The sequence below is a fragment of the Lissotriton helveticus genome, chromosome 9, assembly GCF_964261635.1.
Source record: "Lissotriton helveticus chromosome 9, aLisHel1.1, whole genome shotgun sequence".
In the NCBI taxonomy this organism is placed as follows: domain Eukaryota; kingdom Metazoa; phylum Chordata; class Amphibia; order Caudata; family Salamandridae; genus Lissotriton; species Lissotriton helveticus.
Genome location: NC_136070.1, coordinates 886,552,061 through 886,577,717, shown reverse-complemented (window position 1 = coordinate 886,577,717; position 25,657 = coordinate 886,552,061). Strand labels below are relative to the sequence as shown.

The window sequence follows — 25,657 nt, the reverse complement described above, 5'->3', positions numbered from 1 at the left end:
TGTTTGTCGTTGATGTTCCTCAACTCTAGCAGCCATAAGAATTTGCTCCAGACTTAATGGTTTCTATCAAAATTTATCGTCTGAAATAATCTGACAGACATCCATCAATAACTCAGTGACATCTAGCTTCTTCATCAATGAATTCACTCAACATACAGTGTTTGATGATTGTAAGTCTCTCAGCAAATTTGGTGCTTTTTTCGCCAGCTTTCTGTCATTGCGGACTGAACAATATCTTCCGTAATTGGCATTCGGCATTGGATTAAACTTGAAATGTAACACTTCTCTGACTTCCTTGTATGTGACTTCGTCAGTTCACAGCAGTTTCTTTATTACCTCTTCAACTTCTTCAGTGGCAAGACTTGTAATGTATATGACAATCTTCTTGTGTGTTTCTTCCAGTGCCTCAATTAAATCATCAAACATTACTATCCAGGCAGTCCATCTGTTACCAATATTTAGCTTTTTAGTATTACGAAGGAGGTGCTGGTTTCAGAAAAACAGCAGCGCCTCATCTTGTCCTCTTTTCAGCAGCCAATGAAAAAGTCCACTTTTCCGAATGCCGGTCGTCATTTGCAGTCGAGTCTGACATGATTAAACACCTTCTTAAATACAACCCACGTACTTCAGCTAGAGATGTAGCATATGGTGCTGATGCTGGATGGCTGTCTTTACTCAGTGTATGTTTGATTATCACTGCCTATAATGTTTCTCTATCATTCTCTGCTTCTCCTCACAGCATTCTTTTACACCTGGTTGTCGCTGCTCATTGCTTTTTACATACCTGGTTGTAACTGCCTTTCAACATTTCTGTGTCTAGGAAATGTTTACTTTCTTAGCATATCGTTTGACTCGGCGGCCACCATGTTTTGTACCTGATCATCGCAGAATTTAACGTTGTCATCCGGTATGATTCATAGTTCAGTGTTGAGTTGTGGTGCAGTACCTCTTTCACAGCCTTACTAGAAGGGATCCGGCTAACGAAGAGTAAACTTCTCAGTGAGGCTTTTGTTATCTTCAAATGCTTCACGCTGGCAGGTGTGGCACTTTGACTCCACATATGCTAAACATCGATCTTTACTTTGAGAAACGTGTGACAGGCATGAGCAGTTTGCTGGACCACAGCAAACTCTCTGGGAGAGCACTGTGGATCTTCGGGTAATGTATCTCTAAGTCATCACCAGTTATAGCATCCTCCCCAGCCTGGGTACTCATAAATGAATATACCACCCACGAAGCTTGGTATTACATGTCTTTATTCCACTGCATGTAACTCCGAACTCAAATTTCTAAACATCAACTCTTCGTCACACCAGAACACTTACGTCACAGTTCTACGGAGTTCATCAGGAACTACATGGGTCCTCACATCGTTAACGCACAAGGCACTACAATTCTGTGCATGAAAAACCTCTTGGATTCATGTAGGAAATCTCTGGCTCTATATAAAAAAAAATATCTGACTTGGTACAGTTTCCATTGTGCATGCCAACCCAGGAAGCCTTTAACTTGGAAAATTGGAAAAAATAATATTCCTCAAAAGGTAAGGTACATGTACACTAACATAAGTCGGATGAGCATAAATAAACAGCAGTATGTTGCATAGTAAACATAAAAAAGACGCTAAAATTATACAACATCCAAACAAAAGAAAAAAGGAGAAAGAAGAGTTATGAGAGAAAGAGAACATGCAAGATGAGGGAACATTGGGAGAGGTAGAATAGGGTGAGAGGAAGGATGGCATATCAGGTAGTTCCCAGGGATATTAGATTGGTGAATTTTCTTTTATATATAAAAATGTAATAACATTTATTTGAAATAAAAAATGTTATTCTTAAAAAAGTTACTTGACATTGGTATGTTTTTCTTCGTTGTTGGTCTTTATGATATGCTCACCCAGTGGCGTTGTTAATCCACACTTTAGAGGCTGAAGAGAGGGGTAGCCACCCAATAGCCATGTTTACAATCTGTGGGCCGCTAAAGGTCTTCTCTGCATGTCTTTCGATTCCTAAGTCTGCACTCTGCAGAGAAAGGCTGCTATGTGAGCCACGTTCGATGAAGGAGGAAGAAATGAAGAAAAAATCTAAAAAGGAAATACAGCAGCAAACAGAGCTAGGGGGAAGAAAAAGGTAAGAAAACAACAATGTTAAGTAAGAAACTGGAAAAGAAGGACGAAGGAAGAAAAGGTCAAATGTGAAAGGTAGAAAATATGGACGAAAGGCAAGGTAAAAGGAAAAGTGGAAGGGAGGTAAGGTGAAAAGAACAAAGGGAGATAGGGTGCAATGCTGGATAGTCGGAAGGATGAAAGAAAGGATATATTGAGGTGTGAAAGGAACAGTTCTAAGGATGGAAGAAAGGGTGGAAGGATGTATTGATAGGTTGATGGAAGGATTTACAGACAGGTAAAAGGATGAACGGATAGATCAGTAAAAGGATGGATTATTAATGTGTTATCGAAAGATCATTGGAAGAACGACTGCATGTATGGAAAGGATGAATGGATAGGACAGAAAAAGGATGGATGATCGACTAGTGAACTAAACAATGGATGGATGGATAGATAGGAAGTAGAAAAGATGAGTGGGTAAAAGGATGGCTGACAGGGTGGATGGATGAAAAGATGGATGGATGGAAGGATGGATGGAATGGTTAAAGAATGGATGAGTAAAAGGATGGAAAGTTGAAAGGATGAATGGATGGAACAGTTAGAGGATGGATGATTGAAATGTGAACTAAATGCTAAATGGATGAATGGATAGAAAGAGGAAAACATGCATGGGTAAAAGAATGGATGGATGAAAGGATGGAAGGAAGAGAGGATGAACAAGTGAAGGGACTGGTCTAACAATGTTGGACTTCCTTGCTTTGTCCATTTGGTGTTGTCAGAAGTTTAGTTCAAAGTGGGGAGCATGTTAATTTTCTGGTTACCCCTTGTGCTCACACACATAATATTGTACTATTTTCATGAGGATAAAGTTAGTATGCAGGAGAGAATAACTTTTGCTATGACACAAATTGTTATGTTTTTCAGCATATAAAGGTGAGCAAATAATGCTTTTATCTCAGGTTTCCCAACCTGAATTCAGGTTACAGAAAGTGGTAGACTCTAGGCTAGTGACATATCATTGTATTCCATGATCCTCTAGTTTAAAAAAACATCCAAGGTTGGTAGGGTTAGACACAAGTGCTGGCTCAACATGGGCCAACTACTGCAGTTTTCCCTCATGTCAAATTCCTGTGAAAAAGTCAGTTTCCATGGTTTAGGTTTTGGCCATTCCAGTCTAGTGTGTTATGTTCATCTACTGGAGTGGAACACAGGATGGACTTTTGCTATTGGCCACAAACCTTCATCTTTTCTGGCCCGCAAGTCTAGAAATGCAGTTTTTTACTTTTCAAATGAACTCAACACTATGCATTTTGCATTTGAACTGATACAGCTGTTTCCCAGTATTAGAAAACCCTTAGCAGCGGGTTAGAGTCTGCACCCAAGCAAAAGGAGCATTAAAAAAGGAACATTTGATGACTAGTATAACAGGGGACCGAAGCAAATTGAGAATTGTGGGAGCCAGTAGGGTAGGGAATATCTGAAAATGCATGGGAGCTTGGTGGCTGATCCTATTTGTCTGCATAAGATTTACAATATCTGGGAAGTTGAAGCAAATTGATTTACTAACATGAGACCATAACACACAATAAGCACTGCAAAATATAAATTGAGATTACCGTAGCAAAGGAAGAGTTAACAAGACGAAAGTTTTCATTGATGAGACGAAGTAAGGCAAGAAACTCTTTATCCTCATATTCAAAACGATTCCCAAAGACAACTGAACAAATTATGTTGGAGACTGTTCGACTGAAAAAGTAGGTGGGGTCAAAAGGTTGACCTGGAAAAAACAAGAAAACAAAATTGTTCATTGTTTTCACATAATTTCATCAGAGGATAACAAAATGACGGAGGCCACTTGACTAAATGCGCTACATATTTCATGTTAAACTAGATCTATACTTCTTAGGAATCTAAATATGGTCCTCAAAGTAGTGTAATGAATAAATAACTGTTGGTTTAACCCTCCCCATTAAAGATCACCAATGGCTGGTGTTAACAAATTCGTTTATTGGTTTTATTTCATGTTTCTATATGGTCCACAATCGCTGGAAGGCAACTGGAGTTTTACAAGCTGGATGTGAGATTGAAAAAAAGAGCACTACATGTAATTTTTAGCAGAAGATTAGTATTGGTCATTAAAAAGGAATTAAATAAATTGTTCTGTTTAATCTGAAGAAGAGCAGGGTAGGGGTTAGGGGGCAAAGAAAAGTCCTACAGGAAGGGATTTCCAACCTATTTGGTATTCACATCAAGATGCCCGATTCATAGGGGCCCATTACGATGTCGGGCGGATTGCCTCCACCAGGCTGGCGGTAGCCACCGCTGGCCTGGCGGAGGCAATCCGCCCGACATCCACACTAGTTTCCCGCGCCATATTAGTATGGCGGGGGGTCCTCGGCGGACGGAAAGACCGTCCGCCGCTTTTCCGCCCCGGTCGCCTTGCGGCCGGGGCGCAAAAGGAATAATATGGTGGCGGTGTCTATCAGACACCGCCAGCCATATTATGATGGTTGTATTTAGGTGCCTTTGGCATGCAATCTTCACTCTGGGGGCCCCCTGCGGGAGAGATGGGGGGTGCACACGGTACCCCCTTCATTTGCATTTACAAAGCGGCAGGCACCGAGCTGTGCCTGCCGCTTTGTATATGCAAATGCTGAAATGCATTTTTAGCATTGTGGCGGGCGGTGCAGAGAGCACCGCCTGCCACAATGCTAAAAATACAGGATGTGCCCGCCACTGTGGCGGGCACATCATAATACCCCCCACGGGACCCCCGCCCTTATGGCGGGCGGTCCCTATTACCACGAGGATGGCGAGCGGGCAAAGTCCGCCCGCCATTCTAATGACCCACATAGTGTTTAATTTCAGCACATTTAGAGTTCTAAACTGTATTTTTTGTATTCATTAGTTTATTAAGGCAATACTCTCATAAATTACGTACAAAAGAATAGAACATTACATACATACAATCAAGTAAATTATTAAAATACAATGATATATAATTTTATCAGATAACTTTTTATTGGACAAAACACATCAAAATAAGGCATCTCTGCTAGACTTTGTTGATCATATGCTTGAAACACTATCACATTTTAAAACTGCCGGTTTAGTTAAAACCTTTGAATACAAAGTAAAAATTTACAATGTAGGGAAATATCCTTAATCATACATTTTCTTCCAATTGAAAAACCACAGTACCCTTTACTACACATTAACAATAGATTGATACAAATAATAAGAATTAAGATCAATGTGTAATTCAAAAATCACACTTCTCATTCTATGATTGGATAATTTATTTAGATATGGGATTTTTTCGCCTTCAGTGAGTGTTAAATACCCTTAATTCTGCCTGCTTAACATTTACATAATCAGCATCTCTTAGCTGTGATACAACTGCGGGCCAATATTTCAGCTCAAACTTCGTGCGCGATAAAGGGGCTTCCAGGTTTACAAAGACAACATCATGATTCCCTTTTATGGTGGACAAACATACATTTCTTTACTTTTTAAAATTTTATAATTCATATACACAAATAGTAGATATTTTCTTACTGGTAAATAGCAGCAATGTATTCCAATATCACAACGTTTTTTGCGAAGCTAGTTCCAACCATGGATTAGTTGCACTTAAATGTCTTCAAAACTGAAGCATCGCTCCTCTTGGGAGTGCAAACAACTATTTCAAGCACCACTCCTTACACCTGTTCCAGGCCGAGAGAGCCATTCAGATATAATAACTCTCTACATCATAAAGTACCTGGGGTAGGACCTTTGCATGATGTGCCTTCATTAACAATATCATAAAATGTCCACCATAGTTATTATTACATTTACATAAACCTTACTGTTGACATGCCTCTCATTTCTCATAATCCCACATTTGAATTTGTATCAAATAGAACACCTATGCATGTATAGTTGCTCACCTCCCTAAGTTAGACATTCTTTTAAAACAAGTACAGTTGCACCTCTTTACACCAAAGGCTAGAGCTTTTATTTTATCTAAATGTACTATTAAACAGTTTTTGCCTGCAGTACCAATCAAATGCCTGTACCTTTCCTTGAAAACCAATTTGCCTTCGATACATTAAAACCAGATCATCACCATACAGATGGCACGGAATGTAAATCGCGCCTAGTTTTGGCAAGCATAAATTTACACCAACAAACACTGCAGTTAAACTGACTTAAAATAGAGAGTAAGGTAGGGGCTAATACTCATCCCTGCCATAGCCGATTTTCATCCAATAAGAAGCCTTCATTATCTATTCCTACCGTAGACAGTTATCCAAAAAATTAGCTCAAAATTGGCAATAAAGCAAAATTGATGCTTTTCAACAGCTTTTCCCATTTAATATTGCAATCTACCAAGTTAAATGCTGCTCTAAACTCTGTGCAACACCAACCATACACCAAATAAATTTTCCTTTTTCGTCAATTGCTTTCTTTACTAAAACCCATAAGCTTAAACAGTGGTTGATAGTTGCATAACCCTCTCTAACTGTTCCAATGGGAGTAGGCCTTTTACTTCTACTGAATGTTTTAGCTTTTCTAAAAATAGACTTTAACGGCTATATCAATTAAGCTAATTAGAGAGTCATGTTTATGGCAGTGCAGTATTGCCCATTTTTTATATTTGCCTCATTATTGCACCTGTCCAAGAAGAGAGAATTATTTTTCTTTCTTCATTTTTTATAATCAGAAAAACAGCACAACATTCATCATCACAATACAACAGATTCATTTCAACAAGAAAAACGACCAATGTTGTCAAAACCAGAGGATTCCCAAAGAATATCCTAACAGATATTAAAAAACGAAATATAAATACATGTAATCAATCCCGTTCCCTGCCACCCCACTCAAAAATATCCCCAATCCAATTCCCTTAGCTTGCGAAAAATAGAGTCCTTAATTTGCTGAATTTTCTCGTGGTGCCCAGAGAGTACATTCTCTCTTTCTCTTACTTATGACCTTGTCCCCAGGGGGCTGCCCTGGGCATCCTTAAAGGAACTTGGGGACCAATGTGCCCTTCTTGGCCAGATAATTAGCCTCCACCAGGACAATTATGCCTAGGTTTGCTGGGGTCCAGGAGGGAAACTGACTGATAGAATCCCAATAAAAAGGAGAGTGAGTCAAGGGTGCATCCTGGCCCCTACCCTCTTTTCCCTATCCATCAACAAAGTAGTGGAGGCTCTTGTACAAGGGAACATAGATGCACCTAATTTGGACGAGGCCAGGGTGCCCGCATTCTTTTTTGCTGATGGCACCCTATTAATCTCTCAGAATTCGATGGGTCTTCAAAAGCTGTTACTAAATTTTATTGCTTTTTGCTAAGGGCGTTGAGATTTATATCTCAAAAAACAACTTTATGACAGTCAGACCACAAAATACATTAAAGAATGCTTTGTCCCTGGGTAGTGAATAACTAGGGCGAATCTCCAGATTTGAGTATTTGGGCATAATGCTTGATAGCAGATTATCATGGTCGCCACATATGGGGAAGAGAACTGTGATCCAACATCAAGACTCAGCTATTTAAAGGACATTCCACAGAACAGTTACACAAGCCTTGCAGCCTTTAAGAGAAAGACCATCTATAAACCAAGCCAATTCAACCCTATTTATAATAGGAGAGATACTACAAAATTTTTAAAAATATTCTAAAATGATAATATCAATTTGCATCCTTAGAGGTGTATAATGTCTCTGTTCTAGGGTATTTCCCAGAGCTAAGAGTATTTCTTACACTCTGCTCATGAGTCTGCCACGCCAAAAGCATCACAGAAAAGTCACACTCTTTATATATTTTTTGCAGATAAGTAGAGTTTGTTTTCACATAATTCTTAATAAAATAAAACTCCTGAAGAGCCAATTGTGCTTCTTCAAATGCTTTGCTATTCTCTTTTAATTCCAACCTCATAAATTCCTTATACTTATTAATTTGGCTATCCAATTGAACTCTATCCTTTTTCAATATTTTAAAATGATCTGAATCTAGATTTCAAAAAATCTTGCACAAAACATTTCATGGCATCCCATACCATGCTAGTTGATGCTGTACTCTTATTTAAAACATAACTTACAATTTCCACTTACCATGCTCCAATCCAGCTCTCATCCTCCACAATAATTTTTTTAATCACCTATCTTTGTCGTTTGGGTACCCATTCTCTCCTTAATATCCAAAGCTCTAGAGCAGAATGGTCAGAAAACCCATTCGGTATCATATTTGCATGTTTAAACCTAGCTATGAATGAGGCCAAAAAGAAATCACTACGAATTGAAGTTTTGCATCTACCAGAGAAGCAAGTAATCTCCTTTCTATCTGAAAACGCTGTACTCCAGGGATCAGTTAGTCCATAAATTCTTATAAACTCCACAAGGACTTTCACTGTTTTAGGATTGTGTTCCTTCTTATTACTCGTCTTATTATCAAACCCTGGCTTTAGCAGGAAAATTCAAATCATGTCCTATAATGATTTCCCTTCAACTGTGGCTAATGATTGATACATCCTACAAAAAGGACCTGGGTCATCCTTAATGGGTGCACTGACATTTACTAATCTCAATTGAATTAAGTTTATCAAACAGTTCACCCAGCAACATCGTCCTCCAGTATTGGCATGACATGTATTTATATTAATGTAACATTCTTGTTAACATAAATCGCTACCCCTCTGTGTGCCACACCACCTGAGGAAAAGCATTTAACCCCACCAAAGCTTTAAACATAAGAAACATGTTTAACACATTGGAGGGAATATGGGTTTCTTGCAGGGAAATTGCCATCAGATTATGCCCCTTAATCCAGGTTTCTACTGTCTGCTTTTTCCTTCCATTATTCAACTCATTAACATTAAATGAAAACGCTTTCACCAAAACCTCCTTTTCACAAAATCCATAAAGATATTAACTTGTGACATACTAATATTTGTCTAATAACTCCCTCTGTGCAAATCCACAAACAATCGCACCTGGTCGTAAGTCATCTGCTCTCTTACAAATACAATCAATCTGCCCTCAAATAAATCCAATAAAGAGAAAAGTGCTTAAGTCTAAAGTGCATCGTATTTTGGCAGCAATAACCCCAAAGCAAAGCCACTTACCTGACTGATATGCAGCCAAAAGGGTTCATCTTATAAAGTGCTTAAAGTGTAGACAAATTGTGAATATCCTAATCAGCCCAATCAACTCTCACTGGGTTTTCCTTTTTCACCTTGCATAGCTAACCTGTTAACTGCTTCTAACTAGCGGGTCCATTAGCATGGCGGGCGGATCGCCTCCGCCCGACCAGCGGTGGCGATCTGCCGGCCAACATACCCCACCGGACAGCCTTTTACCCCCGCCACATTAGCATGGCGGGGGTACCAGGGCGGATGGAAAGACCATCTGCCGCTTTTTTCGCCGGTAGGCAATCATCCTGATTGCCTACCTGGCCGAAAAGGCCCATAATATGGTGGCGGTGCCTTGTAGACAATGCCATCCATATTAGCATGTGGCATTTTCAATGCCTTTCCAAGGAAAGGAATGCGGTTTTCGCTTCAGGGGCCAGTTGTGGGCCCCCAGGTGGGTGGGGGGCTGCACTTGGGGGGTACCTATGGTACACCCCAACATTGGCGTGGACAAGGTGGCCGGCACCGTGTGGTGCCTGTCACATTGTTCATGCCAATCCACAACATGCATATATTTCATAGTGGCGGGTGCTGCTTCCAGCACCGCCTGCCGCAATCCAATATATGCGGGATGCCACCACCACTGTGGCATCTTGATTGCCATGGCAGGACCGCCGCACCTCTGGTGGTCGGTCCCATGTACCGTTACAGTTGCCCGCCCGCCATCATAAAGAACCCCTAGGTCTCCTCTCGGGTTAGTAAAGTCAAAGTGGCTCATTACGATGGAGGGTGGACTTGGGCCGCCCGCCACTGTAGCGGTGATGGGGTCCGACCGCCATGCTTGCGGCGGTCCCACATATACAATTATGATGGGCCCGCCACCACTGCGGTCGGATTCCGCACCTTTAACATTGTGGCGGTGGCTGCTGACAGCAGCACCGCCGCAATGTTAAAAAGCGCAGGGAAGAGGGAAAGGCTGGGTCCTGTCTCTGACCGGCTTGGACCACTCTTATAAACCAAACAAAAGAAAGTGCCGGACAGTCTGAATGAATACAAACAAATGCACACCTAGTATAATTAATTGCTAGGCGGACAAACCATTTCTGATTGATCACTTGTATTTTTATGAAAAAGTTTTTTTGAAACGTTTTTTTGGCATCAAGGGATGCACACCACATTCACAGAAGTACACAAATGCATTGAAACCAAAAACAATACATAAAATTACAATGTACACATATAACAATTGTGATTACAAAAAACAACTGTGCTATGCCTCAAAATATAACGTTGTGCTGAGGCACCAATCCTGAATACAAAATGAACAAGTGGACAGAAAAATAAAATACTAGCCTACTTGTTTCCACCACCACTAGATACGTATTAATTTTGACATGTGGTACAACGGAATAGGAACACACAAAACTAAGCGGAAGTGTAGAATTTGTGCGAATTATGTTCCTATTGTGCCCTGGTATTTGCAGTATCTGGGTGGAGTAGGACGCCGACGCGTTTCGAACCCATTGAATAAGTTGAGGGTTCTCCTCAGGACAAGGATTGGGGGGTCGTTGTTGCTTGTACTGGAATGTCAGGATACTCCCTGTGGGTATTCCCTTGATGGGTACAACACTAAAAAGTGTATGGGGTGCCGATGTGCATAAAATCAAAGATTACGAGGATTATGCCTTGTTGGGTAGACGTTCGTGACTGTGCACGAACTCGAGCGGCAGCCGCCGCTGCAGTTCAGAAAATTTTTGACGATTCAATCGGTCTACACGTCGGACACACAAGCTGCAAGGAACTGACGTCACGAACGTCTACCCAACAAGGCATAATCCTCGTAATCTTTGATTTTATGCACATCGGCACCCCATACACTTTTTAGTGTTGTACCCATCAAGGGAATACCCACAGGGAGTATCCTGACATTCCAGTACAAGCAACAACGACCCCCCAATCCTTGTCCTGAGGAGAACCCTCAACTTATTCAATGGGTTCGAAACGCGTCGGCGTCCTACTCCACCCAGATACTGCAAATACCAGGGCACAATAGGAACATAATTCGCACAAATTCTACACTTCCGCTTAGTTTTGTGTGTTCCTATTCCGTTGTACCACATGTCAAAATTAATACGTATCTAGTGGTGGTGGAAACAAGTAGGCTAGTATTTTATTTTTCTGTCCACTTGTTCATTTTGTATTCAGGATTGGTGCCTCAGCACAACGTTATATTTTGAGGCATAGCACAGTTGTTTTTTGTAATCACAATTGTTATATGTGTACATTGTAATTTTATGTATTGTTTTTGGTTTCAATGCATTTGTGTACTTCTGTGAATGTGGTGTGCATCCCTTGATGCCAAAAAAACGTTTCAAAAAAACTTTTTCATAAAAATACAAGTGATCAATCACAAATGGTTTGTCCGCCTAGCAATTAATTATACTAGGTGTGCATTTGTTTGTATTCATTCAGACTGTCCGGCACTTTCTTTTGTTTGGTTTATAGCAATGTTAAAAAGAGCATGTTGTGCATTTCACTGCACTATTTGGCAGGCACTACGCTGTGCCTGTTACTTGGTGCAGTGAAATGTAGGGTGGTACCATGGGTACCCCCCCAGTGCACCCACACCTCCCCCAACACAAGGGGGTCCCGCAATTGGCCCCTGAAGACATTCTCCACCAGCCTTTCAAAGGCAGTTCAACTGCCACGGAAAGGCTGGCTTCCACCAGCATCATAATTGCGCAAGTGGAGTCTGCTAGACTCCGCCGCCATTGTGAGCATTCTGACCGCTCCACCAGGCAATCGTGATGATTGCTACCGCTGTAAAAGCGACAGACAGACTTTCCATCTGCCGCGATACCCACCGCCATCACAATGTGGTGGTGGGGGGTAGATCTCATGACAATGGCGGAACAATCACAGCCGGCCTGGCGCTGGATATTTTTCCGCCATCAAAATGAGCCCCAAAGTCTTTTTCCAAAATCTTATAATAAAAAAATATATATTTTACCACCTTTCTTCTCAATGCACACATCAACACCCACAATCCTCCACCCATCCCTCCCTTGCCACAGCATTAGAAACATCTTTCCTCCCACCGCAAGCGCCCTCCCCTATAACCTGGGGCAACCAACACCATGACAGGGTGTTATCAATATCCAATTTCCGGCAGAGATCCTAGCCCCCTTAAATAGCGCCCACATTCCTCCTAACATCAAGCCCACTCTGTGTTAAGCACCCATTGTTTCAAAGTTTTAATACTCAAAACAGAACAAGTGACCCTCAAACTCCCCACAGCTCAAACAGGAAGGGACTCTCGATTTATCTCAGCCAAGAAGGCCAGTGCCTGTACTGTCCAAGAAAACAGACAAAAATATTCTTTATGCAATACTTTCAACTCTGCCATTTGCACTATATAGGCCAGGCCCCTGCTGTATTAAATGGCACAATATTCTCTTAAATTCCCTTCAACGCTAACCTGTTTCAAAAGTCATATCGAAGAACAGCCAAAAAGTAAATTATTTTCCATAGCAAATGATTCTTCCTTGATATTTTTAAGTAGTTCTTTTCTTTAATCTGATGGCCCCCAAAGTTAACCAAGGTAGTACGCGGGTATTTAGCTTTCGACTGATAGTCAAATCCTATGACAATTCTTGGAGGACATAGGACATTAACAGAGACACCACATATGCAATTGGTCCCACACTGTCTTACTTACTTTCGGGAACCCCAACGATTGTGAGGTTTGATCATCTAGAATCGTTCTCCAGTTGGTCCAGCTTTTTAAAAAGGAGCTTAATCTATTTCTCAAAGTGCAACTGGAGAGGAAAAATTGACCTGTCCAAGAAAACCATCTAAACCATGGTAAATGCATACTCACCCACAAATCAATATTCAATTACCATAGGTGAATATATCTATCAGTTGAAAATCACACAGGTAAACCACAGGTGCAAGGGGGAGCCTAGAAGAACTAAATAGATCACTCAAAATGTCTTCCACGATTCTTCAGGGACATGGCACCAAAGTGACAACTTGTTTTTCAACCCATGGACCAATAACTTCCAATATCCCCTACTATCTTTAGTATTTACAACTGAAGACGTTCAACCTCCACATTTACTAAAATACTCTTCTATTTTGAGACAGTAAATATTCCTGTTCTTATTTCTTGCCCAAATATAACTTATTCTTGTGATTATTAACCCTTTTTGAATTGATATAAATGTTCCTTAAATACTCTTTTGAGCTTGACAAAAGAAGTCAAACCAACATTTTTCCTGAGTATATCGGTGCTTGCTCCTTCATTTAAACCTGGCAGAACACTTTACCTCAACCTTCAAGCATGCCTTCGCTTCTTCTATCATTCTGCATCATCCCCCACCAGTTACCACTGTTTTATAATAATACTTTTCAGAGTGACCTATGCTTGAAAGTGCATTAATTGTAAATATGGTCATTATCCATACCATTGTAAAATCCATGGAAAATCAACATTCACAGATAAAATCTTTTACCTCCAAGAAGTGAAGTTAACCTGGGTATAACCTGCAGGGGGATATGATCCCTCCCATCCAGGGTTAATATTTTAAAGTCACATGCTGAATCAAAGCACCCTAAATGACAGGATACAACTGGACGCCATGTCGGAATGTCTGTGCAGCAGAAGAGTCCCCTCAGAAATACCCATGTAAGCAAAATAATTCAAAAGAGGCCAGTCAGTTGTGCATCCTTCATATCATCTGTTAATTTAGGAAATACCTGTAGGTTAAAGTCCCCTAAGAATAAAACTCCAGTATTAGGAGAAGAGGTTTTCTCCTAATTTGGTTTTAGACTCTCTTAAGCCTCCAAATGTAATTATTGTTGAAAATACACATTTGGAAATATTAGACCCAATATTCCTTGTTGATTGGCATATAGATCGTAATATCATCTACATTCCTGTCAATTGTTGATTAAACTAAGGAGAGCAACCTCCCGGGGATACGAACACTGGATTTTTACATGCATGCAAAAACAATGTGATGAATCCATCTATATCCGGATCTTCTCAAAACCGTGTCTCTTGAAATGCTAATGTATCTTATTTGGCTAGGACCTCCTCCAGGTTACCCTTTCTTAGTACACCATTAGCCCATGAATAATCAAGAAGGTTGAAAGAAAAGAAATGCGTTGTAAAGGCATGCAAAGTACTACGCTGCATTGTGCAGTCAAACAACCAGGAGCATCTAATGACAATATTATTATTATTATTATTATGCGTTCTTATATAGCGATCGATTACCCGTAGGCATCTCGGCGCTTGCCTTGGGAACCCGTCCTGGCTTCCTCAAGGTGAAAGCCAGGCATCCCGCCGCAGGGGGGCCATAGTGGAGATTAAGCAGGCTAATGCCCAGAGCTGCCGAGTGTGAACCTGTGATTCAAGTAGGCACCGAAACGAGAATTATCAAGTCCGTGGATATTTGGGCTCAAGACCCTGCCGCGTCGGGAATTGAACCCTGGTCCCGGGTCTGACCTCTGCTTCAGGGTCTGCCTCCTCTAACCAGTGAGCCACACTTTTCCAATATGTGCTGGTTAGGAAAATATGTTTCTGTGCCTAATCGTGTAGCTTTTCAAGAAAGAGAGAAGAATGTATAGAATCCAAATGTATATCTTTGCTACTACAAACAAACGATCAAAGAGATGGGAAAAAAAGGTGGAAGGGAGGGGATGGGTCAAGGATAGGGAAGGAGAGATTTTATTCTGCCTGTTCAAGTGTGGGCAGTTGGGACACTGACAACTATTTTTAGGATGCTCATTCATAATTAGATTCTTGTAATTTATTTTTGTAGTTTGGATTTCATATGATTTCTTTTTTCAGCAGACCACATATAGGGTTCATTATTAAGGTCATTAAGCAGCCTTTACAACTACTGTATATTCATTTATACTAGTAGTGATTTGCATTTCTTGCAAAACATTTTTAAAACTTCCTTTTGACAACAGTGTTCAAATCGCTGTAAGAAATCTCTCATCCCCCTAATCATTTCCCCATCCCATATACTTTAGTGTCTCACTAATATCATGGATCCCACGACTGGATTATTGACATTAATAATCCCATAATGCCAAATACATTTCCTATACCTATTGTCTCTCCTTTTGTTTCCACATGCTTTAACAATGAAGAGGGACTCCCTGGGTTCTTTCTTTAACTCTGGAGATGAACTTGTCCTCGTGCTATGTAGGACTCTCTCTCAACACATTTCTAAGCTTCTTAGTTTGAAAACGCTGGTTTGCACACTCGTTTTCTATTTAATATTTTTCATAGTGGAGCATGGTAAAAATGCTTTCTTCGCCGTATAATTTTTTTGTTGATCGTGCAATCCCAAAGCAAATCCACAATTCAGGGATCTGATTCCTCATCAGCAGACACAACCAGGTATGAAAATGGTGGCCAACATCTTGCAACTGACCATGGACTATTCAAGGTGTACCTGCCATACTTGTTGCCCAAGCCTTGAGGGATAATCCGTGTCAAAACGTATTGTGACTGGCTGCCCAGCATTGAATAAGATTGGTCTGAACAGTGATTATTTATGAATGCTTAATAAATAACCAATCTGAATTGTTGCTGTTCTAGCAATTATAATTGCCTGGAGTATTAATGAGAATGAACAATTTTGTTTCAGTTTAGTGGCTACTTGACAGCCAATCGGAATATCCTATAGTCAGCATCAGATATTCTGGAAATAGCCTAACACCAGCAGCTTTCCATGTATGGAAGCTAAATTCACCTCTTTCTACCCATTCCATCTGAAAGCAGATTATCAATGTTTCAAAAACAATAACCCAGTTGGCAAGCTAACAAAAAAGGGGCAGATTATGCTATGATGGCATATTGCTAGTAAATCAAATCAAATCAACTTTATTCGGTTTCAGAAAAATAAAACCATAAAAGTTATCTTCATATGTTAATTACATAAAATCACATCTTGTCACAAATGAGACATATTTCACGACATTCCTTCAAAAAATGAATAGATAATGCTATCAAATTAATGTATCAATATGCGTAAGCAGTTACAGGCACATGCATCAAAAGAATTATCGGTCACAAATGGGCAGATTCTCAGATTCCCCCCTTTTGCGACGAGTATTTTTGCATTTGGGATGCATCATCCCGAATGCAAAAATCGCAATTTAAGGAATCTCTAAATTGCGGTTCCTTAAATTGCGATTGCATTTAAGGAATCCCAAATTGAGATTCCTTAAATGCAATGCACGAAAGTTAAAAAATTAGCGATTTCGCTAATAGGAGTAGCAAATTACCATGAAGTTGAACTTCATGGTAATTTGCAAAAACTTTGAAAAATGCACTTTTGTGCATTTTTCAAAGTTCCAAGTTGCGCGCACATATGCCCTTGGTGCATGTGTGTGTGCAAAATCTGTGCATAGATCAATTTCAGTGGTGCAACAGGGTGTCATTTTCGCACCCTTGTACCCTTGAAATTGCATGAGCAATTTGCGAGTACCTACTGGTACTCACAAATTGCTCATGCAATCTCCAATTCATTCCTATGGGCCTGTAGGCTCATAGGAATGAATGGGAGATCATTCCTTAATTGCGACTAGCAATTTGCGACTAGCAATTAAGGAATGTTTGGGAATCGCTATTTTTCTAGCGATTCCTACAAGCATAGGCTTTTGCGATTCCTTAATTGCGATTCCTTAATAATCGCAATTAAGGAATCGCAAACGCCTACGTTGATGCATGTGCCAGTAAGTTAATTAACTAGCAACATGAATGCACCGCCCGTACCTAAAACTGAATTTAAAAACAGCCTTGACCACTGTCGACAGTTAATATTCAATCAAGACAGGCACTGGATTTTACCACAATTTTCAGATACCCAAGAACAAAAGGAATACACTCCTCCTTCAATAATTGAAAAAACAGGAGAGCTGGATGAGCCTGTTTAAAATCCATCCTTTTCAATATCGGCACAATAAAAACTTTCTAGAGACCACGTAAAAAGTACAGAATAAAACAAAGTGTAGCAAATCCTGTGGAGAATCTCTGTCGCAGCCACAGGGTGCTAACACTTGCCCTCTATCTCTCGCCTTAGGTACGGCGAGCAGGAGGTGAAAAAGGTCCATTCGAACCTTGACAGTAAAAACCGTTCATAGGTGCTAAAAAGTCCCAGAAGGTAAGGCTCGATTGATAATGTGGTCTTTAGCATTATAAATTTATATACGCTTGATTTACACAGTTCCAGCTCTTCCCTTTCCAATCTCCTTGCCTAAGGACTCCTTTATTGTCCCCACGTCCTGTTTAGTTATTGAAACGGTAAACATCGTTTACAACGATGTTTTCACAACGCGGTACCTTTACACCGCGGCTGTGACAACGCAAGTCGTTACCACGACTTGCGCTGGAGGGCGCTCAAGGTCTAAAAATATTTAATTTACTATCCTAACACCTTCCCTAGGGTCCACGGGGACTGGTGTTAGAATAGTAAATTAAACTATTCGAAATCCGCGCCCCCCCAACGCAAGTCGTGGTAACGACTTGCGTTGTCACGGCCGCGTTGTAAAGGTATGCGTTGTGACGGTACGCGTTGTACCGTCATATATCCATTGAAACAGGGTCGGTGTACAGTTCACCTTGACCCAGCCTTTCAAAGTTATCCTTAATGTTTTTGTGCCAAGGGATGCAGAGTGCGAGGTCTCGAGTCATACAGTCCTTTAAAATCATATGGCTCGCCGCTGGATCCGTGCCCCGCTAAACTTCTGGCAAAAATTGCGGAAGTGATTAATCCGCTGGCGAACCCGCTATTGAATCTCTCGCTGAGCCAGGGAGTGGTTCCGCAGGCCTGGAAGCAGGCAATGGTCATCCCGCTGCTAAAGAAGCCTGGTCTGGACCCAAAGGCCCCAGTCAACTACAGGCCTATCTCTCTGTTGCCGGCTCTCACGAAAATTGTGGAAAAGCACGTTCAAACGGTGCTTTCCAATTTTCTAGAGACAAATGAGATTCTGCATGCCACCCAGTCAGGCTTCCGTCCAAATCTCAGCACAGAGACCGCGCTCCTCGAGGTATCAGAAACCATTAAAGGGGTTCTGGACACCGGGGGTAAAGCCATGCTGGTGCTGTTGGATTTGTCGGCGGCTTTCGACACCGTCCCCCATGATGGCCTTCTCGCAAGACTCTATGAGATAGGACTAAGGGGGACGGTGATCAGCTGGTTTTCCTCCTTTCTAGCTGGCCGCCGGCAAACGGTCTGGGCCTCGTCAGATTCCGCCGTTATGCCGCCTCTGGGAGTCGGGGTCCCACAGGGCTCTATTTTGAGCCCGACCCTTTTCAACATCTTTATGACCCCTTTGGCGGCGCTGGTGGAGTCGTTTGGGACCCAGATCGTATCCTACGCAGACGACACCCAGCTCCTCTTCTCATGTAAGAGAGGAGGAGACTTTGACGGGGAGAGTATCCGGGATCGCCTTGGGGCTGTTTTTCAATGGTTCCAACTGAACAGCCTCAAGTGCAATTCCGATAAGTCCGAGGTACTCTTCTTTGGGTGTGACACGGAGCCAGACTGGCAGGCTTGGTGGCCCATTAATATGTTCCCGCCGTCTTGTTCATCCCAAATGGCGAAGAACTTGGGGGTCAAGATGGATAGGGGGCTAACGTTGAAATCCCAGATCCTCGGGGTGTCGGGCATGTGCTTCGGCCTCCTTAGGATGCTGCGGAGGTTTCTTCCCCTTTTATCTGAGGAGCACAGGAAGCTGACTGTGCAGGCCCTGATTGGCTCGAGGCTAGATTATGCTAACATTCTTTATTTGGGCCTGCCAGAGTATCTGCTGCAGCGGCTCCAAGTGGTGCAGAACGCTGCTGCCAGAGCTATCTTTGGCTTGAACAGACGCGCCAGTGCAGCAGGCTTGCTGCAGACTTTGCACTGGCTTCCAATCCGAAAACGGATCGCCTTCAAGGCTCTGACCTTGGCTTAAAAGGCCCTCCATGCGGTTGGAGCAAAGTACCTCCAAAAGAGACTCGCATTCTACCACCCGGCCCGTTCTTTGAGATCGGAATCCCTGTTCTTGGCGGTGGTCCCGCGAGTGAAGAGAGCTCGCCTGGGAGGACGCTCCTTTGCACTATTGGCGCCACAGTTGTGGAACTCTCTGCCACTCACTCTTCGGGGAGCCACCAGCCTACTTGCTTTTAGAAAAGGTCTTAAAACCTGGTTGTTCACCCAGTAGGCTGTATTAATTTGGATCTGCCCTTTTATTTTTTGCTCCCTCTCTTTTAACTGTGTTATGTTATTGTGTTGTAGTCCTCCTTACTTAAAGCGCCGGGACACTCTTTTTGAGTAGCCGTGCGCTATACAAAAATAAATATAACATAACATAACATAACATAACATAACATAACTCAGGGTCAGGTCCTTGTTCAACCAGGTTTTTAACCATAACGTTAGGGGCGGAGGGCCAGTGTATCATTTAGGAAAGGCAACCCAAGTTCCTCGTGTACCACCATATTTGGTGTGCCACGAGGGACACTGTTAGAAATGGGGTTACCAATTCTACAGGGGGTAGCATGGAGCAGAGCGGGCAGGCCAAACTTCAGACGACATGTGTAAAGCATCCACGCAGTACCCACAGACGACACACCAGGCACACCACAAAAGAGACACAACACTGCTTCTGGTTGGAAAAAGAATAAGTGTTGTATTATCTCCAACCTGCAAAGGTAAAACACAAAAATAGCAGTAATCACAAGGGGGCTCCAACTGGCGCCAGAGCAATGAATGCAAAGGGGATTATTTACAAGGGAAAATGGGAGACGTGAGAAAAAGTGTTAAGGAAGTCCATTAGTGTCCAGCTGAAATAGAAAGAATGGCAGGAAATGCATAAAACATAGGATCAATATTCCAGGGCAAACTCAGGACTTCACCCTTGGCATCACCTAGAAGCAAGCTGTAAGGGTGAAATCAGACATTAGGTAGGAACACAACCGGACTTGCGTTAGCACCTCCTGCAAAAAGAACCTCACGCACCTAGCATCAACAACTGGCATAGGGCGGAGCAGGCCTAAAACATGGGGTATGAAACCTTTAGCAAGATATTCAGCATACCATAAACATTAGGCGCAAGAGCATCACTTTAGCATAGCATTTGCATAGGCAACAACTTTGATATCAAGCCTAGGCAGGCATCATGAGGCAGGAACACCTGCGAATAAATTTCATAGCCTGACTTGCACCCCAGGCATAAAAAGGTAACAAAGAGCCACATTTGGCTTAAAACCCTCACTAGCCAGGGGTCAACCTTGTCTCCTACGACAGCCAAGCAGCACTTAATTTGGGCACTGGACCAGTTCAGGGGGACTCTCAATCACTACCTCCCCTGGGCCAGGGCCTCCTTGGCTTAACTGGGGCTAACAGGGCCCAACAGCACTTCTCAGCAGGGGCAGGGCAGCCTCCGTTGCAGCAAAGTAAAAGTCCCGGGGGCGGCAGTTCACCACGGAATGCTGGCACCGGGGGTTGGGCACCGACAGTATGCCCCGATACACCCCCCAACAGTCTGTTTGAGCCCCACACTCACCGGGCTCTTGGCAATGTCTCCACGCTTCTGCTCCTCGCTCTGGGCTTCCTGGGCAGTAGGGTGGGAGGCAGGCACCGACAATGTGCCTCGAGGCCTCACCAGACAGACACAGACACTGCTCCCCGAGCGGAGGTGGGATAGGCTCCTGCCCTATTTACAGGGCTGAGAGGTGGCAGGATCTGGCACGGTAGCGCTTAGGAACACAAAAGCAGCCTCTTCCAGGTGCGCAACGCTAGCCACCACACAGCGCTTCTCCTCAGCCCAGCTCCTCATATAGCGCTTCTAGATCACAGCGCTTAGCAGGTAGCACTTATCCAGGGCCAGGCAGCCCTTCCAACAGTCCAGTGCTTGGTTGAAGCGGCGCTTTGCAGGCACCCACAGCAGGCAGTACAGTTCAGGCACTTCAGGACTACCCAGGGCTTCTGCAGCACAGCGCTTCCAGGATTATAGCGCTTTGGCACGCAGCGCCTCCTCCAGGCCCAGCACGTCCAGGAGCACAGCGAAAAGGGGGCAGACAGTCCCAGCAGCAGGCCCAGGGTAACACTCCTCACCTCCTGGGTGACGGGGTCCCAGATGCTCCTTTCCTTCTGGACGCTTCTTTGCGCAGCGCTTGCGTAGCGCAGGGTCCCGGCAGCTCCAGGGACCTAGGGGGGCCCTCCTTCCTCAGGGGCCCGGGGGACAGAGCGTTAGGCGCTACTGGGCCAGGTCAGCAGGTAGTGGGGGCATCATAAAAGCAGGGTGGTAGGCTTTCACCATCCCCACTGCAGCGTGGCCCTCCTCCCACACGGCAGCCTGAACTCCTGAAGTGGGGCTTCACAAGCCCTGGGGACAGTAGGGGGGTCCTAGATGGGTGCAGGGCCCAGCACACAGGCCAAGTGGCGGTATCCCCTGGCAGCAGGTCCCCTCACATTCCTGTCCCAGCTCTGTCTCTGCACATGACAACTCTACTGCTCTACCTATACCAGAAAGGCTGGAAGCCTCTAGAATTCTCAGGCGAACTAGTTCTAACTGGCTCAGGGGGAGGAGTAGAGCACCCTGGGTGCCAGCAGGGCCGGACTGTCCGTAGCGGGCACCGGGCAATCCCCCGGTGCGCCGCACGGGTGGGGGGCCAGTATGGAGCCCCTGGGGGCCGTTTTTGTTACAGGGCCGTTTTTGCAGTGTAACAAAATCGGCCGAAACCCGGCCCTGGCAAAGAGCTCCAAGGCACCCACAACCCCCGGAGGATTGGGGGTCGCCGAGCACTTTGCAAGGGCCGGTTTTGGTTCCCAGTCCGGCCCTGGGTGCCAGACTTTCCCTCCAAATGCTGGGATGGGTGGGTACCTAACAACTAGACTGCTAACCTCCTGCAGTCAGGTGGCACAACGCACAGCCATGGCAGCCATTTCAAATACAAAACACAAATGCAGCATTTCACCAGGGTACATGTTTACAATGGGGGAAAATAAATGTACACACCATTGCATTGCATTTAAAATTACACAGGGCTTCTCATACCTCACATGGCCTATTCAGTAACTTTTACCATGGGGGAGACATCCTACATTAGGGGGGCGAAAAGCGAAAATTTTTGGGAAAAGGGGCCGAGTCCAACAGACACCCAATAGATGTTTCAGGAAACTGTTCTCAACTACCTGGATGTCATCTAAGAGGATATGCCCCCAGATTTCACTTCCATACAAGGCAATAGCAACACTCTTTGCCTGGTAGATCTTCAACAGGGCTGCGATGGGTCTCTTTCCTAACTTGGATGTGAAATTCAAGATATCCGCGTTCACCCGCATCAGATCCCCCTTCTTTCTTTGTTTGAGTGGACCCCATTTTCAACGCGTATCCAAAACGACACCCAAGTATGAAAATACTTCAGTTTGTGGCACCTTTGCCTGGCCAACCCTGAATTGAAACAGTTTTTTCAGACGGGTCCCCATTGCATGACGTAGGATTTAGAGTTGTTAATAGATAAATCCCAATCCACCATAAAGGTGGAAAAGGCATCAAGTAGTGTTTGTAGCCCCCTCGCAGTCCTCGAAATAAGGACTGCGCCGTCTGCGTAAAGTAATACAGGGAGGCCGCGTCTGCCTACATACGGGTAATCCACCCTTGTGGATAGAAGAACTTTGTCTAGATCATTAATATAAACATTGTTCAAAAAGGGGGCCATAATGCACCCTTGACAAACACCTCTTTTAATGTCAAAGTCACTGGACCACGCAGATCTTGCGAAAACATGACATTCGCCTTGGTTGCGCAGTGGAGATCCTCTAGAAAGTGAACAATGTTGCCATCTACCCCTATATCTCTCATGGACTGCCACAGTTTGGACCTGTTCGCGTGATCAAATGTGGAAGATAAGTCCATGAAAGCTAGGTAGATGGTACCAGAGCGTGCAACCGTGTACTTGCTGAGGATCAGGGTGAGGTTAAGACACTGGGCCACAGTAGACCGGCCTGGGCGGAACCCATATTGAACATTTGATAAAATATCGTGTTTCTCCGCCCATCCGGTCAATCTATCCAGGAGCACACGACCCACCACCTTAACCACCGAGTCCAACAGCGATATCGGTCTGTACCAGTGTGTGTTGTTGCGATCCCCCTTTTTAAAAACTGGCACGATGGTCGAGGTGGCCCAGGACTCAGGACAGCCAGTCCTGGCCGCTGCATTTATTAAGGCTGTGAGTACCAGGCCCCAGAACGAGGGGTCAGATTTAAAAAGATCCGGGAGAAAACTGTCAGGGCCCAGCGCTTTCTTGCTTGTCAGCCCTGTGATACCTGCCACTATCTCCCCCAGCCCAAAGGTCAGTGTGGTAGAAACTGCTTCCTGACTGGACTCACTAATCAGCTCTGGGGGGCTCTCAAACATTGCTTTAAAATGAGACACCCAGTCGTCCTCCGTGATGTGTGGGCATATAGAGCTTCCTTCAACACTCTCAAGGAACGAGCAACTCCCTCCAGGCCTCCTCCTTCAGAGTAGACTTGCGCTTGGCCAGTTTCGTCTTGTAATCCCTGGGGCAAGCACTGACTAAGGTCTGATTTCTAGGACTCCTGCCAAGAGCTTTCCGCAGGGATCTTGCCGCCTTTGAACTTGATGAATCAAATTACCTAAGGGTGCGAGAGACCATTCTGCCTGCTGGTGCACTTAAGAGATCACTGACTTTGGAAGAGATGGTATTACAGGCACTAATGATCTCCCCTGGAGAAGTATGCGATGAGGTACATATGGCCAGTTCGCTTGCACAATGATCTATAACCAATTTGTGAAAAGCGTCCGGAAAGATCTATGTCCATTTAAGCCTTCGTTTACCATCGGTCGGTCTTAATGACCCCTTGTCCCAATACCCCTTTATAACAATATTGGATTTCGCAGTTCAACACACAATGTGTTATGGTCACTGTATGCACTTTCTTGTATAAAGAAACCCCAAAATGAAGATTTCAGGAGTGATGAAATTATCATGAAATCAATGATTGTACCACATCTTCCTTTAAACGAAGGAACGGCTGCCTTGCTACAAGAATCACCTAATGACATAAGAGATATCAAGTCAAATTAATGAAGGAGTATGTTTAGAGCATCCCCCTGGGCAGTATGCTCGAAATGCAGCCCCCTCACAGGAGGGCAACCTAAGCTATCCAGGGTGGTCAGCAAGGGATCTCCACAAAGATGTACTTTGAAATCCCCTGTTATCATAACACAATTCCAGGATATAACATTGGTATCATGCCCACACATGCCTTGCTGATTTTCCCCTGGGGTGTCCTGCTGAACAACACAATTTACCGGGTCCGGGTCCGTGTCCAAAGCAGGTGGCCTACCAAGTCAATCGCATGTGTCCAATCTATACAGAGGGGTGAATCTGTTTGACAGCTCTAGGGATGGTAAACCAGGTCCCTGATGGTACGGGCTCAAATTGTCGGGATATGCTGTTGTAGCAGATGGATTCAAATGTAGTTTCCTGATAAACAGGGTTTGCTGCGGCAGGTTGACATGTGGAGCCATATTAAAATAATTCTGGTGTGAGCTAAACAGGTCTATATAAGAACTCGAGTGGTGATGATGATGATGATGATAATAGCCTTGTATAGTGCAACTTAGCCCGTAGGCGTCAAGGCGCTGAGGATGGAAAAATCTGTGTGGAGGGGGAGGAGGAGTGCCGACTAGAAATAGAATTCACTGAAGAGTCAAGTCTTCAGGGCCTTCCGGAAAAGGAGATAGGAGGATTGAACCTTGAGCTCCACTGGAAGGGAGTTCCAAATCCTTGGAACGAGGGAGGAAAAGGCCCTCCCGCCCCACCTTGCTTTAGCACTTCTGGGAACGGCAAGGAGATTTTTATTCGCTGAGCGCAGAGCCCTGCCGGGGGTATGACGGAACACAAAAGAACTAATATCTTCTGCCCCAAGTCCATGCAGGGCACGGTGAATGAGGCACAGGGCCTTGAATTCAATCCTTGCTTGCATGGGGAGCCAGTGCAAATCTTTCCTGATGGAGGAGCCTGATGAACGCCTCGGGCGTCAACAACAAACCTCGCGGCCGCGTTTTGTATAATCTGGAGACGCTGGACAAGTTGCTTATTAATTCCTAGATAAAGTACATTACAATAATCTAGTCTTGAGGTTATGAGGGCCACCGTGACCTGTTTACGGGCTTCGATTGACAGATAGTGAGCGATTTTCTTTAGGATTCGCAGAACCCCACAGCAGGTTGAGGCAGTCCTGCTAACCTGTTTATCAAAGGAAAGCGAAGAGTCAAAGATTACACCCAGATTCCGGGCAAACTGAGAGGGCGAAGGGCAGGCACCTAAAGCAGAAGGCCACCAGTCAGTAGACCAGGTCTCCTGCTTGCCTCCGAAAATGAG

General features: G+C 43.8%; 1 protein-coding gene across 1 annotated transcript in view; it reads right to left on the bottom strand.

The window, feature by feature from the left end:
* The window catches only part of LOC144781956 (cytochrome P450 2G1-like), a 288,870-nt gene that overhangs the window by 145,756 nt on the left and 117,457 nt on the right, over window positions 1–25,657 (bottom strand). The window contains exon 4 of the mRNA XM_078661046.1: window positions 3,724–3,884. Coding sequence (XP_078517172.1) covers window positions 3,724–3,884 — 161 coding nt within the window. The remainder of the gene's footprint in view (window positions 1–3,723; window positions 3,885–25,657) is intronic.